The sequence below is a fragment of the Echeneis naucrates genome, chromosome 3 (assembly GCF_900963305.1).
Source record: "Echeneis naucrates chromosome 3, fEcheNa1.1, whole genome shotgun sequence".
Taxonomy (NCBI): Eukaryota; Metazoa; Chordata; class Actinopteri; order Carangiformes; family Echeneidae; genus Echeneis; species Echeneis naucrates.
In genome coordinates, this window is record NC_042513.1 from 20,831,213 (window position 1) to 20,844,477 (window position 13,265).

Consider the following 13,265-nt stretch of genomic DNA (forward strand, 5'->3'; position numbering starts at 1 on the left):
ATCATTACTTATATAATGTGATGTCTACAGATCACTTGCTTTGCACCATTCAGGTCTGAAATTATGAATAAATATTAAATAAATAATGAGGATTAATACATTTGTAATAAAACAAAAAAGCTAATTTTTTTCCCTCATTTCAGTATTTGGATAGTACAAGTAAATGATTAGTTGGGTGACAGATTTAAAGAGAGCGAGAGGAATCTGTTTTGCTGTTTTAAATAGGAAGAATTGGGAGTTTTACACATTTTCCTTTTGTTATTTTGTTTTACTGTGGATACACAACGTGAAACAGCTTGTTTTCACATATAAATAGTATTTTGAGATCACCAGCTTAGTGTGGATGCAGCTTCAGTGTCAAAGCTGTTTAGGACAGTGGCGTGAAAGCTTGAGTCTCCTCTACAACCTCTGTCGCTATTTTCTCTCCCCTCCCCTCAAATACAAACACTTTGACTTTTTAAAACACGCTCACTGACACTTGCTTGGCTTCACCACCCATCACATTGCTTGATTTCATTGCTTAATTGTTCATTCAGGAGATTCTGCACAGAAAATAAAACATAAGAGGTTTTTAAGTGAAGGTGCCAAATATCCAGTAACCTCCATGATCCAATTTTGACTCCTGAACCTGGACTCTGAGCCTGTAATTGAAACACTGGACCTGAAAAACTCATGCTACTCTGCGGTGCTTCTAGTCATAATCACATCAATTTAAAACACAGGCAACTAGATGTTTCACTTTGGTCAAACCAACAATATACTTTGTCAACACAGTTGGCACAAAAAAAAAAAAAAAAAAAAAATTAACCAAACTTTGACACTGAACTGGATATTGGTGGGGCATGTTTTTTTTATTTTCATTACAAAGAAAATGTTCCAATTAAAATGGAGTAATAACCTGAAAGATAATTCTTCTTCGCCAGCTCAAAGGCTAAAGAGAAACAGAAAATGTTCTCATACCTCTCCATCTGAATTGACCATTCCTCAAGTCTACAAAGACAGGCAAGTTGAACACACACAAGTGTCAGGAATGCTAAAACACATGCTGATTGTTTACACTGGACCTGTTGTTATTGTTTATGTACTTTCTCTCACTTCCAAGTGTTGTTGGTGTTGTGGCTGTAAATCTGACATCACTAGCACCAATCACAGCTTCTGGCTACAGCTGCAGAAGAAAAACACTAGAAATTACACTTCACATTATGGTTTATTTTTACTTATATGATTATTCCATGACCACAGACCATAATGTTTGCAGTATTCTACCTTTGATTATATGTTATAATGACTGCAGCTCACTTTTCATAGAGTTCAAAGGCAGTTAAAGCACCGTCCTTCAACTTTTCCCCATTAAAATGAATTTCCCTCCTTTAAATGACTTTGACCAGCCTGACCCTCGATTTGAGTGTCATGAGCACAAAAAATGCTTACCAGTCAGAAAGCCTTAGCCACAAATAATTGTCTCTAACTAAATTATTAAGTCTGGAGACATTGCCCCACAATTATTACTCCACCCTGTAATTCTGCTGCAGTTGCCCTGTAGTACTCATATTAATGTTGGGATGAATTTGTGTAACTCATAATATTGCAGGACGGATGAATTATTTTCAAAAAGATTTATTTAACATTATAAGACAGTCATGACCCAGCTGTGAAAATCCAAAAGACGAGATGCATCATTCTGATTAGTTGTGGGGAAAAAACATTTTACCAGATGACAGAGATTTAACAGTGTAACTGAAGACAAATACAAACAGCTGTTGAGTATGATATGTAGCTGGTGCCTCCTATTGGTCACTTCAGGTTGGTCCATTTCGTGTAGGATGAACCGAAAGTAATAATACCAATACTATGTACCAAGGCTGTCCAGCATTAGTTCAACTAATGAGTTTTTCTATTGTTGATTCATTTAATTAATTTATTTAATTTAAGAATGTCAGTAATCATCTCCCAGCCCAACCAAATGTGACATCTTCAAAGATGATGCTTCATTCAGGCAACAGTGCAAAGCTCACAGATATTTTGGTTAACTACCACATGCTGTACTTTATTTCTAAACTGAATGATATTTTTGTTGGTTAGCATTTTCAATGGCTAATTATAGTGATGCTATAGTGTTATTCCTAATTTTACCTAAAGCCCCACAGTGAGCCTGGGCAGAGTGTAACTTAATGCTTAACTGTTACTAAAGATTTAAAACGTTATTACAAAAAATACTGGGATCCTATGAGCATTTTTTCCCCTGAATTTTACTTTGTATAAATAATATGTTACTTGTGTTCAGTTTATTCAAATATTGAACATGAAGTGTATCATTTTAATATTAAAATCAAATCAAAGGTGGCACCCCATGGATGGATGAATGAATGAGACTGGGTGAGCCGTTTTAACAAACACATAGCGCCCTCTGCTGTGTAGAAATCATTTGTTCATTTGTTTCAAACTGTTTGGACACAGTAACATTAACACTACTAAAACCTAATGCACTTCAGTAAAATCACAATTAAACAAATACTGTCACTTTAAGCCACAAATATATTTGAAAGAAAATAAGGCATTAAGAAAATGAAGCAGAGTTTATGTTGTGACACTTGGAACTAAATTGCTATTTGCTAAAATGTAGAACTGGCACATTACATGACAGCGGATCAGTTGAACCTAAGTAATATTAACTGATGTTGGTGTTCTGACATATATTCACAGAGCCATAAAAGCACATTCTAGTTTTCTTTTTCCTGGTAACCTGATTGCTGAAAACTGATTAAACATAATGAGATTCTGGGGGAGCCTCTTATGTTTTTTTAAAAGGACCAGTGTTTTAGATTTTGTGAATCTATTATAAGACATTACGTTAAAATTGTGTATAATTTCGTATGGACACAGGGAGCAAGTTCTGTTTCACAGAGCACACAGTCCAGTACAGTTACAGTAACCTTATATGGCAACAGCAGGTTCTCCTGCATGCTTAAAAAGGGAGGAGCAGTCATTCAGATTGTTGCCATCTACCACTAAATCCTGTACCACGGTCAAAATTTCAATAAATTGGAATGGAAGCTTCATACTCCATATTCCTTTTGTGTTACACTATATGATTTAATTTTTTACCTTGCATTAGGGGAAGATTAGTGAAAATTTGTCAGTTTGCTTCTCTGCCAAAAATTGCTTCAGTGTTGGACAAGACTGGACACAGAACTATAAATGTGTTTGCTTTACTGTCAAAGCGTCTTTTTGTTTGTTCAGAACACAAGTATGCATAGCTGGTGTGCAGATAGTCCCATATGCACATGTAAGACATTGTACTAAATACTCACTCTTGGAGACACTAACTCTTCGCAAAGTCCCTTCATTGCAGAATTCCCTCAACATCAGTTCAGCGAGGCACTTTATTGTAGACCTCGCCAACGGCCTCCTGCAGTTTCTTTACTGACTCCATCGCCAGTCTGAAACTTTCATGGAAGTTGCCGTTACCTTCTTTCACCCAGGCAGCCTGGAGCTCTCTGATCCACGCCAGGATCCCATCCATCTGCTTCTGCACCTCCTTCTGCTCCTCCAGCTCAGCTAGCAAGGCTTGTCTGGCACAAACCTCTGCTTCATAGGCTCTCTGCAGGTCTGCAAGGGATGACTCTAACCTGAGGACCTCCTATGTGGAGAAGGAACATGATCAAGCCACAGATATATTAGGTTTATATGGTCTTCTGTACAACACGGGCAGATGTTAGGAGGCAACAGTAGATAAGTATCGCTTGATTATCTCTGCACTGTGCAATTAAAATGAAAAGTATATTAAATCAAAGTACATTAATGATTGTTTCGTCTCATCAATAGAGCATGAATGATTTGGTAATTTTAAAAGTGACAATAATTTTACGATGAAATTCAAAGCGTACAAGAGAAAATGCATAAAGTATGCATCAGTCAACATCCATTAGAAAGTACACATACAGTAATTTAGTGTGTGGTGAAGGCAACACATTGTTATGACCTTACATCTCAACAGGGAGGGAGAAAAATACTTTAAAACGTGAGTCATGAGTCAGGTAGACATTTTTTGGATATCATAAAGTACCGTCCTACCTGTAAGGGTTGGGGGTAGCTTTTGTGAGACTGGTCTTCGGGCAGAAGGACGTTTGGAGGCACAGTGAAGCAGCGGTCGACCAGCAGAGCCTCCATCCGCTCCGCCAGCTGCTTGAACCGCTCATCCAGGAACTGCTGCAGCTTCCGGCTGCACTCCCGAGCCCGGGCCCGCAGCGGCTCGTCGGCTCCGTCCGGCTCGCCTCTTCCCAGCTGCCTCACACAGACCTTCTCCACCACGGGTAAAATGTCATACAGGCAGTCCTGGAAGGCACCGAAGACCCGCAACATGCACGTCTTTGGGGTAAAGCCGAAAAACTGTGTCTCGTACAGTTTTAGAGTCGTCGGAGAAAGAGCTTCCATCTCTGCGTCGAGTTTTCTGTCAACTTCCATCTCAGCTTCTTCCCGGGTTTCCCGCGCCATGTTGAATCTGTGACGTTCGTGCCTCCTCCCGCCTTCTTCTCGCGATGTTTGCGGGACATTTGGTCACGCGATGGCTGGTTCAAAACCGTCCCCAAACGACGCGGAGTCCGGTTTAAGAATAAAAACCAAATACCAATGCATGAACAATCAAACGATCAAATGAATAACAAAATGAAATGAAAAGAGTTCTATCACATTCCGCCAGTTATACTAAGACATCTTTTGAATTAAGATATTTTACATGGCAACACTTGCAGGAGTCGTCACTAGTTGTAGAGGACAATAAGTAAAGACTAAAATATAAATATATAGCACGATATAAACATAAGATATCTATACTAGAATATAAAATACAGTAAAACACATTAATGGTGCTGTGGTAAAATACGTCATCAGTTATGATTGCTGGCTTTATAATGAGCTCTGTCGCCCTTGTACATTTATATAAAAGTCGGTGATTGTACATTAAGTTGTACTTTTAAACTCGCACTTTCAGCTCTTATGCCGATTTTAAAACTTTCCCTCGCTCGTTTAAAAAACGCTGACGTTGTGACGTAACACGCACGCGTCGGACACGCCTCCTCGCTGGGACGAAAGAGACATGCGCGGGCGCGCTCACTTCCTCCTCTGCCGCTGCCTCTCTCCTCGGCTGGTCTGTGTTGATAGCGGCTCCTTCTTCCACACGTGTGGTCATTCCTATGTGAATATCTCTCTTCGGGACTTGTTTACAACTCCATTCTGCTCCATCACAATAGGTAAATTCACCGGAGGCGGTGTGTTTGGTGTTAGTACAGCTGTGTAGCCGCTTGCACGGCGGGGGCAGAGGTTACGGCTGGAAGTTTAGCCGGGTTTGCCGCTGTTAGCTCGAGGATGTTAGCTAGGTGATGTTACGTCTACTTTTTTTTGTTGTGGTGTCGCTAACGTTAGCTAGCTAGCAACCGTAACTAGCCAAGCTGGCCAGCGCAGCCGAAGTGCGACCAACCCGACGGGGCATACGTGGGAAGCAGAAATGTGATGTTTGCACTTTTCCGTCCTCTCTCCAGGTGTAAAGCCATAGAAACCGATAACCATGGGGGCTTATCTGTCGCAGCCTAACACGACCAAGACTTCTCAGGATGGCGGCAACAGCAACATGAGCTACGGCTTCTCTGCCATGCAGGGCTGGCGTGTGTCCATGGAGGTGAGACGGAAAACGAGGGACCGGAATCAGAGACAGCAGTGTTTGCATGTCCTGAACTGTCCGGCAGAAAATGTTTCTTGAGCTATAAAAGGCCAAGATGGTGGTGGTTGGGGGGGGGGGGGGGGGGGGGGTATGGGTTTGTTTAAATGAACCTGATTGGTGTCTCTCTAAACTGAGAGTCCCCCACCAGTCACCCCCTCAACATCAGCTGCAGTAACGTTGTGAAATCCATAATTTGCCGACAGTGTGTTTTCTGGATGTTGAGTTTCATTGTAATCTCTTACAGCATTGGAGAGAATGCAGTCAATGTCTGCTGTGTGACTCTCCTTTCCTTCCTTGTGAAGAAAGTACTTCACAGCACTAGCATTTCAATATTAGTTATCTTTGTCTGATTTTGTCAAGTTGTTCTTGTTGAGAAAATCAGATGTATTGTCTAACACGTATGAGCCAACTGAATGATGCATTAGCAGACTAACAAATCTGTAAAATTAGCTGCTTGGTGGTTGGTGCATTCATGGGAGTGAGTCCAGTGACATGAATCGACATGGCCAGGAATAACAACACAAGAGGCCCTCAGTGGTCAGGACTGTGCTGCTTGAGTCATTTGTCATTTGCCCACTTTCTGTATTTATATTTCATGAAATTGAAGATTGGCTTAAAATGTTTTTTTTTTTTATTTTACTTGTCAAATGATCTCCTTTCACTTATGTTTTATCAATGTACGACTTGCAGCTTTTTTAATTCTTATTTGTCACGCCACAGGATGCACACAATTGTATCCTGGAGTTTGACGACGAGACGGCCATGTTCGCTGTGTATGACGGACATGGAGGTAAGATAAAATTGACTTTATTGTGCTGAAACAGATTCTTTTTGGGCACACATACTACATATGCTGTTAAAAGAAGACAGGTCAATGGATACAGCTACAGTAAATAAAGAAATCACAAGATTCGTATGCATACCTACATGTACCGTATATAGCATTTGTTGAATACAATGGCAGACACTGCCCAGAGACACAAATGTTTATGCCTTTGGATATCTAAAGCAAATCATACTCAGTTTGAATTATTCCCCTTTAGTATTTCTTTTACTACACACCTATCCTGAGAATTTATTACTTTCTCTTGCTATTTAGGTGAAGAGGTAGCTCTGTACTGTTCAAAGTACCTCCCTGATATCATCAAGGAGCAGAAGACCTACAAAGATGGCAAACTGCAAAAGGTGATACACTGTAGAAGCCTAAACCTGGCCTACTAATCTTAAATAAGTTTTAATAAATGAGAGTTCTGCATGATACTTTACACATTTGACCTTCAGACAGGATTAGAAGCAGAGGAATTACTGAGAACACTTTTGCTTGTTGTTCCAGGCACTGGAAGATGCCTTCTTGGCTATAGACAGCAGAATGACCTCAGAGGAAGTCATCAAGGAGCTGATCCAGATCGCTGGACGGCCTACTGAGGAACCACCCACCGAAAAGGTGGCAGAGGAGGATGATTGTGAGTGCATCCTAAATAACATTTGGGCAATATTATTCAGGGTGGATGTCAGAGGTTTAAAAAAAAAAATCTTTGAAAATGTAAACAAAAAAAAACAAACAAACAAACTTGTGAAATAAAACAATGTCATGATACGGATTAAGAATTGTACTGTCAAATCAAGATGGTTTAAAACTGGTGAGTCAGTCAAAGTTTCTTTTCTCTCTTCAGTGGACACAGAAGAGGCAGCTTTGCTCCATGAGGAGGCCAGAATGACCATAGAGGAGCTGCTGGTACGGTACGGCCAGAACCGTAACGCTCTCAAACATGCTTCTGCCATCAGGTAGTGTGGCTGTCCTTTCTGATATTTTCATACAGGGTCTAACACTTTGCTGCTTCCAGCAACAGGAGTTGTATCACCACAATCTTATAAAGCCTTATTTAGAAATAGTTTTTTAATTTTGATATTTGGAGCATGTTACAGTGGTTGCTCATATGTGATGTGTATGTTTGAATTTAGTGAAATGTATCCATATTAATTGCATCAGATACTCCTTTGTTTTATTATATTATTGTACAGATTGTATATTTTTATATTATGTATTCATATTTTAAGTTTTTACAGTAGTAGTCTACTATAGCTAAAGACATGTATTCTCATCTTTAAATCCAAGTTTTCTTGACAGGTACAGTTAAATGTGGTTAATCTTTTTGTTTGCGTTGTTGTTTTTAGTGTAGCTGCTAAGAAGGCCGCCTGCCCTAATGCAGAGACATCAGGAGAAAAGGGGGAAAGTGTTGAAGAACAGAAGAAAGAGGGGCTGAATGGAGAGGTGGAAGAGGAGAGCAATGGGAAGATGAAGGATGGTGTAGGAGCCGCGTGTGGGTCCAAGCTGCGAGCTTGTCGACGAACAGGAGGATGTGAGGGCAGTGGTTCAGGTACAGCTCAGATTGAGGAGTCTCCATTGACAGCATTTTTCTTCTAAAATATGGAAAGATTATTAAAAAAAAGCTGTCATTCATATCGTCAATGACAATGTCTACAATATTGAAACTTATATAAATAAGAAAATGTCCTGCTCACCATCTAGCATTAAACAAAATAATCTTATATTGGAAGCTAAACCTTCTATGTTCTCCGCATATTTCCTTTCCCAGTTTACCTTGTTTAACAACTTATGTTGCCCTCATTTGTCCTCAGCGGTGGCTGAATGTGGAGAGTCAGGAAGCTCCAATGGAGAAGAAAAGGCCGGTAAAGCTGAAGGAGATGCAGGTCCATCTTGCTCCTCTTTGTCCTCCAAGGCAGCTGGAGATTCAAAGTCCAGATTCTTTGATGACAGTGAGGAGTCTGAGGAGGGAGAAGAGGAGGAGGTCAGTGACGAAGAGGTGAGAGCCAGAGATCAGAAATAGATTTCTTCTTGGCTATGAAGGTTCAGTCTCTTTGAAAAGCATTGTGATGATTATTTTTTTAACATTGTTTTTAAATAAGGATGGTAGTGAAGAGGAAGAAGGGGATAGCAGTGAGATGGAAGAGGAGGAAGATACAGAAGAAGGAGAAGAAGACTCCGAAGATGAAGATGAGGAGGAAATGTGTCTGCCTGGAATGGATGGCAAGGAGGAGGTGTGTACACAGGGACATTGAATTTGGCAAAACAACTGTTCAACTGTGCTGCCAACTGCCAACAAGCGTTACAGAATTGTAGTCTTAACAATAGAGATTAATATTTAATTATTATAGTTGTTAACAAGCTTTAACAAGTGATGTAAACTAATGCTCATTAGTCATACCATTAGCACTTTTTACTTTTGAAAAAAATGGCCAACTGAACAGATGTAATTGTAACTATGCATCTGAGGAGCAGTCTGCAATAAGTTGGACAGCCACACAGCTGTAGAAGCCAAATGTAATGATTTGTGATGGCTTTGTTGAAATGGAAGAGGTTTTAATGGCTGACTTATTACATTTTTTTTTGTAGTCTGCAAGAATGAATTTATTTTACTTCAATGAAAGCCATCACAAAATTTAAACACTGTCACGTATTCACAGCCTGGCTCAGACAGTGGTACCACAGCTGTTGTGGCTCTGATTCGAGGGAAGCAGCTTATCGTGGCCAATGCTGGAGACTCTCGCTGTGTGGTGTCTGAACGTGGTAAGTCATTTGGTGTCAGTTCATCTTTTTGGTTCAGCTAAAATTGTCAAGGGTGGCAAGAGTCTTTAGCCAAATGAAGGGGTGCAACAGACCACAAAACTCACAATTCACATCAAGGTTTTGGAGGCATGGTTCAGAACATCTTTTGGATCAGCAGAAAAGGAAACAAATAAAGCACATGTAACAAGACATGCTTTATTTTTTTATATTTTTTTTTAGTTTTCTGGAGAATACTTTAAACATGGACAGATAACCACCCCCGCCCCCCAAAAAAAAGGCAAAACATGTTAACCACCTCATGATTGGAAGGTTTCCAAGAATGAGACAAATGCAGATGTATTCTAAATGGGAACCAAAGTTGCTGTTTGCTGTCACATGGGTCACAGCCAATCATAGTGTTTGGCCTTTGAAGACTTGAATAATTGAAATTTTGTGGGAGATCTTTTAATTAAAGGCTTTGCAGTTCTTTTGTATGAAATCTAAGCACTTCCTTCCTGCATTGCTGAAGGCAAAGCTGTTGACATGTCATACGACCACAAGCCAGAAGACGAAGTGGAACTAGCTCGCATCAAAAATGCTGGAGGGAAAGTGACCATGGATGGACGGGTTAACGGTGGACTGAACCTCTCCAGAGCTATCGGTATGATGTGGCTATGCTCGTTTGTGTACCTGACTTTTAGACTCATCCTGTGATCCTGGGTCAGAATGAAACTTAGTCAATGCAGATATTGTCCATTTTGGGTTTAAATCACATCTGCTTCTGCTCGCATTAACATTTCTTAATCTCCACTCTGCTTCTCAGGTGACCACTTCTATAAAAGGAACAAGGCTCTGCCCCCGGAGGAGCAAATGATTTCTGCGATGCCAGACGTCAAAGTTCTGACCCTAAACGAAGACCACGATTTCATGGTCATTGCCTGTGATGGCATCTGGTGGGTCATTGATAGTGGTCATTGTGTCCCAGTACTTATTCACTGTGAAATATAATTTCAACAACTGCTGTGCAAGCCTTGCCCTCGGATCTTAATCTAATCTCATATCTTGATTTTAGGAAATCATTGACTACAGCTGAGCTGTTTGGTCACTCCCATTTGACAATTTATAAGTGAACATTTTTCCTTTAGGCTTGTCAATGTTGATAGGCTCTGTGTCAATGTGTAGGAATGTGTTAAGCAGTCAGGAGGTGGTGGACTTCATCAGCGAGAGGATCAAACCAGACCAGACTGGCTCAGCCAGATCACTCTCATCAATAGTGGAAGAGGTGAGAGACACTTGAGCATTATGATTTATACTCAAGACTTGGTCATAATGGTCACTCCTACATAAATTTAATAAATTAGAGTTCCCGCAACAAGGTGCAGAACCCTGAAATCAGTCATGGACACAAAAACCAATACATTTTAGTTTATTTTGTTTTCTTTCATGTAGAAAAACATATATCAAACTTGTTTATTCCCTTTTTACTGTTATGGACAAATATTAGTTTGAATCTTAAATTTTGAATCCTGTCCTCCTGACAGCTGGTGGACCACTGCTTGGCCCCTGACACATCTGGAGATGGGACAGGATGTGACAACATGACCTGCATCATCATCACCTTCCGACCACATCCGTCCACGTCTCAATCAGACGACACAAAGAAGAGGAGGCACCAGCAGGAGGCAGAAGGTGCCGAGCTGGAGGAAAATGGAAATGACAGCAAAAAGGCCAAAAGTGACTAAAAGAAACAAACTGTCCTTGGGGGAGGAGCAGCTGGTCCCAGTTTACCCCGGAGACACATTCTGTTCAAAATTAAATCCTTACCTCACAAACACCAATTCACCCTAAGAAAGAAATTGTAAATGCTATATGTTTGCTCAAAGATCAGCTGAAATAAGGTCATCAGCATAGTTTTTTGTCCTCTGTTTTAGGCGGATTCTTACTTCCCCCTGCAGGTGTTTCTTTTGTTTGGTCTTTTGGAAAGGAGCTGGTCACACTTCAACTTATTAAATACAGAGGAGACCGACTCAACACTCACTGGCATGTTCCATATGTTTGTAATTTCAAACTTGGCATCGTGTAAACAACATTATCGGAAACGGTTCAAATGACAGGATATTACTGTTCCTTGTCCAGATCGAAGTTTTATGATGCCGTGAGACTGCGGATGCTAGTCAAGTGTTGCACTGAATGTGTTGATGCCCCGTTTTGGGTTCCTCTCTGATGGTGAAATCTCACCCTATTGTTTGAGTCACATATTGAGAAAGGAACTGAAAAATGTAAGGGCACTTGTCCAATTGCTCTGCTTTGCCATTTCTTTTTTCTTTTTCTTTTTTTTTTTTTTTTTTTTCTCATTAGCAAAATGAAATGTGAGGATTTTCTTTTTAGTTTTGTTGGTCACACAACACACCATGCATTGCCATTATCCTGCCTTTCTTTTGATTCCTGCTTTCTGTCTTGTCTTGATCCAAATTTGTAAATTTCCACGGTTTGGGACTGAGTGTACGTTTCATCTGTGAGGTATGAAAGCAGGGAAACAGGCCTTAAGTGTGTCCAATCAGAGAGTGTTGGTGTCTGAAGCCCTGGGCACATACAGGACTCTACCTTCCTCCACCCATCTACTTTCCCTCTCTGTCCCCCTTCTTTCCATTATAACCTCTTTTTTAAACTTACCTGAGATTTTCTCAAGAAACATGTTTTATTTAAAATGTATTTCCACTCAGATTGTCATATTTTTTTCATTTTTGATGAATCAGTCCTCTGGCAGTTTTTAAAAAGAATCTTTTTGTGAGCACACCCTGTAAACGCCCTGATAATGGACTGTGGAGAGGATGCACAAAGTTATTTTTGAGAGTGGAAATACAATTTGTTCAGAGCAGCAACACTATACCTGTTTAGAAGATCTTTAATTGCAGAAGTCTCATTTAAAACCATGTTGTGTGACTATAAGTTTGTTTTCTAGTATACTATCTCGTCACCATGCCCTTTTTTCTGTACATAGTTTTTTCAATACTTGTAATTGAGGAAAAAAATGCTTTTTCTTTGTAATTGTGAGTCGATGTGATATTTTGGTGCATACTCTTTTGACACCAGTATGTAAGTACATACAATACATTTTTTTAAATAATGAGATGATAGTATTGCTGTGTTTTTCTCCAAAGCCATCCAGTATGCAGTCATAATTTGGGGTCTTTTATTGTAGAAATGTATTTAGATGACACATTCAGTCATAAATTGATGGCTTAAATCAAGACAAAACTCTCAAAATACCACTTACGATAAATGTACCTTTGACGGCATAGGCCCATAGGCCCCATACTGTATACAGAAATTCAAACTCTTTACATATGAATTTTAACAAGAAGTCAGAATCTGGCAATCTGCCTTTAGGTTTTCTGGGTTTTTGTTCATCTTAGCAAGCGTGAACATCAGAGCAGATGGAGTAGTAATGTAATCTAAAGTAAATAGATTTACTCAGCCACTAACAGCCCTGTCTTTGTTGACATTGGGAGCTATGCTGGGAAACAATGAGAGCTCAGTGGACTTAATAACATGTACTGTGGAGATTTGTGAAAGTTTGTCAACCTATCAATATTTCTATATTCATAGTCCTAAAGTAGAGTAAGAGCAAAATTGACCAAATGTGACACAAATATTGTAATTAAACATTAATTTATTGAGGAAAATGTTCCAATATTACATATCTATGAGTAGGAAAACTAAAAACCGTAAATAGACCTTTGAAGAGACAGACCACTTTTAAATGATAGAAATAGGATAAAGTCAGAGAATCACACTAAGTGATTACATCTCACTCTGGAAGGTCATTAATTCATCTCTGTCCCAAAGTGAAGAACCGTCTGTTCAGTGTTTGTCATTTTGCTGACTCACAGCCTCAGGTGTGAACGTCATGGGGGGGCTTTAGACACGTTATATATACGAACATTCCTACAGAGGGCAGCAAAAGCATTTGGAGCATTA

The 13,265-nt window shown here is 39.9% G+C and overlaps 2 protein-coding genes across 2 annotated transcripts; one reads left to right on the forward strand and one right to left on the reverse strand.

Annotated features, from left to right (window-relative positions):
* Positions 1–1,296: 1,296 nt before the first annotated feature.
* Positions 1,297–4,494, reverse strand: mis12 (MIS12 kinetochore complex component). Its single transcript, XM_029498658.1, has 2 exons — positions 4,075–4,494; positions 1,297–3,640 (listed from the first exon to the last, which is right to left on the reverse strand). Exons 1-2 carry the CDS (start codon positions 4,492–4,494, stop codon positions 3,371–3,373), a joined length of 690 nt encoding a protein of 229 aa, XP_029354518.1. The 3' UTR covers positions 1,297–3,370.
* Positions 4,495–5,116: 622 nt separating this feature from the next.
* On the forward strand, positions 5,117–12,414 carry ppm1g (protein phosphatase, Mg2+/Mn2+ dependent, 1G). The gene is made up of 14 exons (XM_029498420.1): positions 5,117–5,249; positions 5,538–5,674; positions 6,437–6,506; positions 6,816–6,901; positions 7,050–7,179; positions 7,390–7,501; positions 7,892–8,094; positions 8,357–8,541; positions 8,645–8,776; positions 9,203–9,305; positions 9,814–9,945; positions 10,108–10,237; positions 10,467–10,566; positions 10,826–12,414. The coding sequence occupies exons 2-14, from the start codon at positions 5,564–5,566 to the stop codon at positions 11,024–11,026; spliced, it is 1,695 nt and encodes a 564-aa protein (XP_029354280.1). The 5' UTR covers positions 5,117–5,249; positions 5,538–5,563; the 3' UTR covers positions 11,027–12,414.
* Positions 12,415–13,265: the final 851 nt, after the last annotated feature.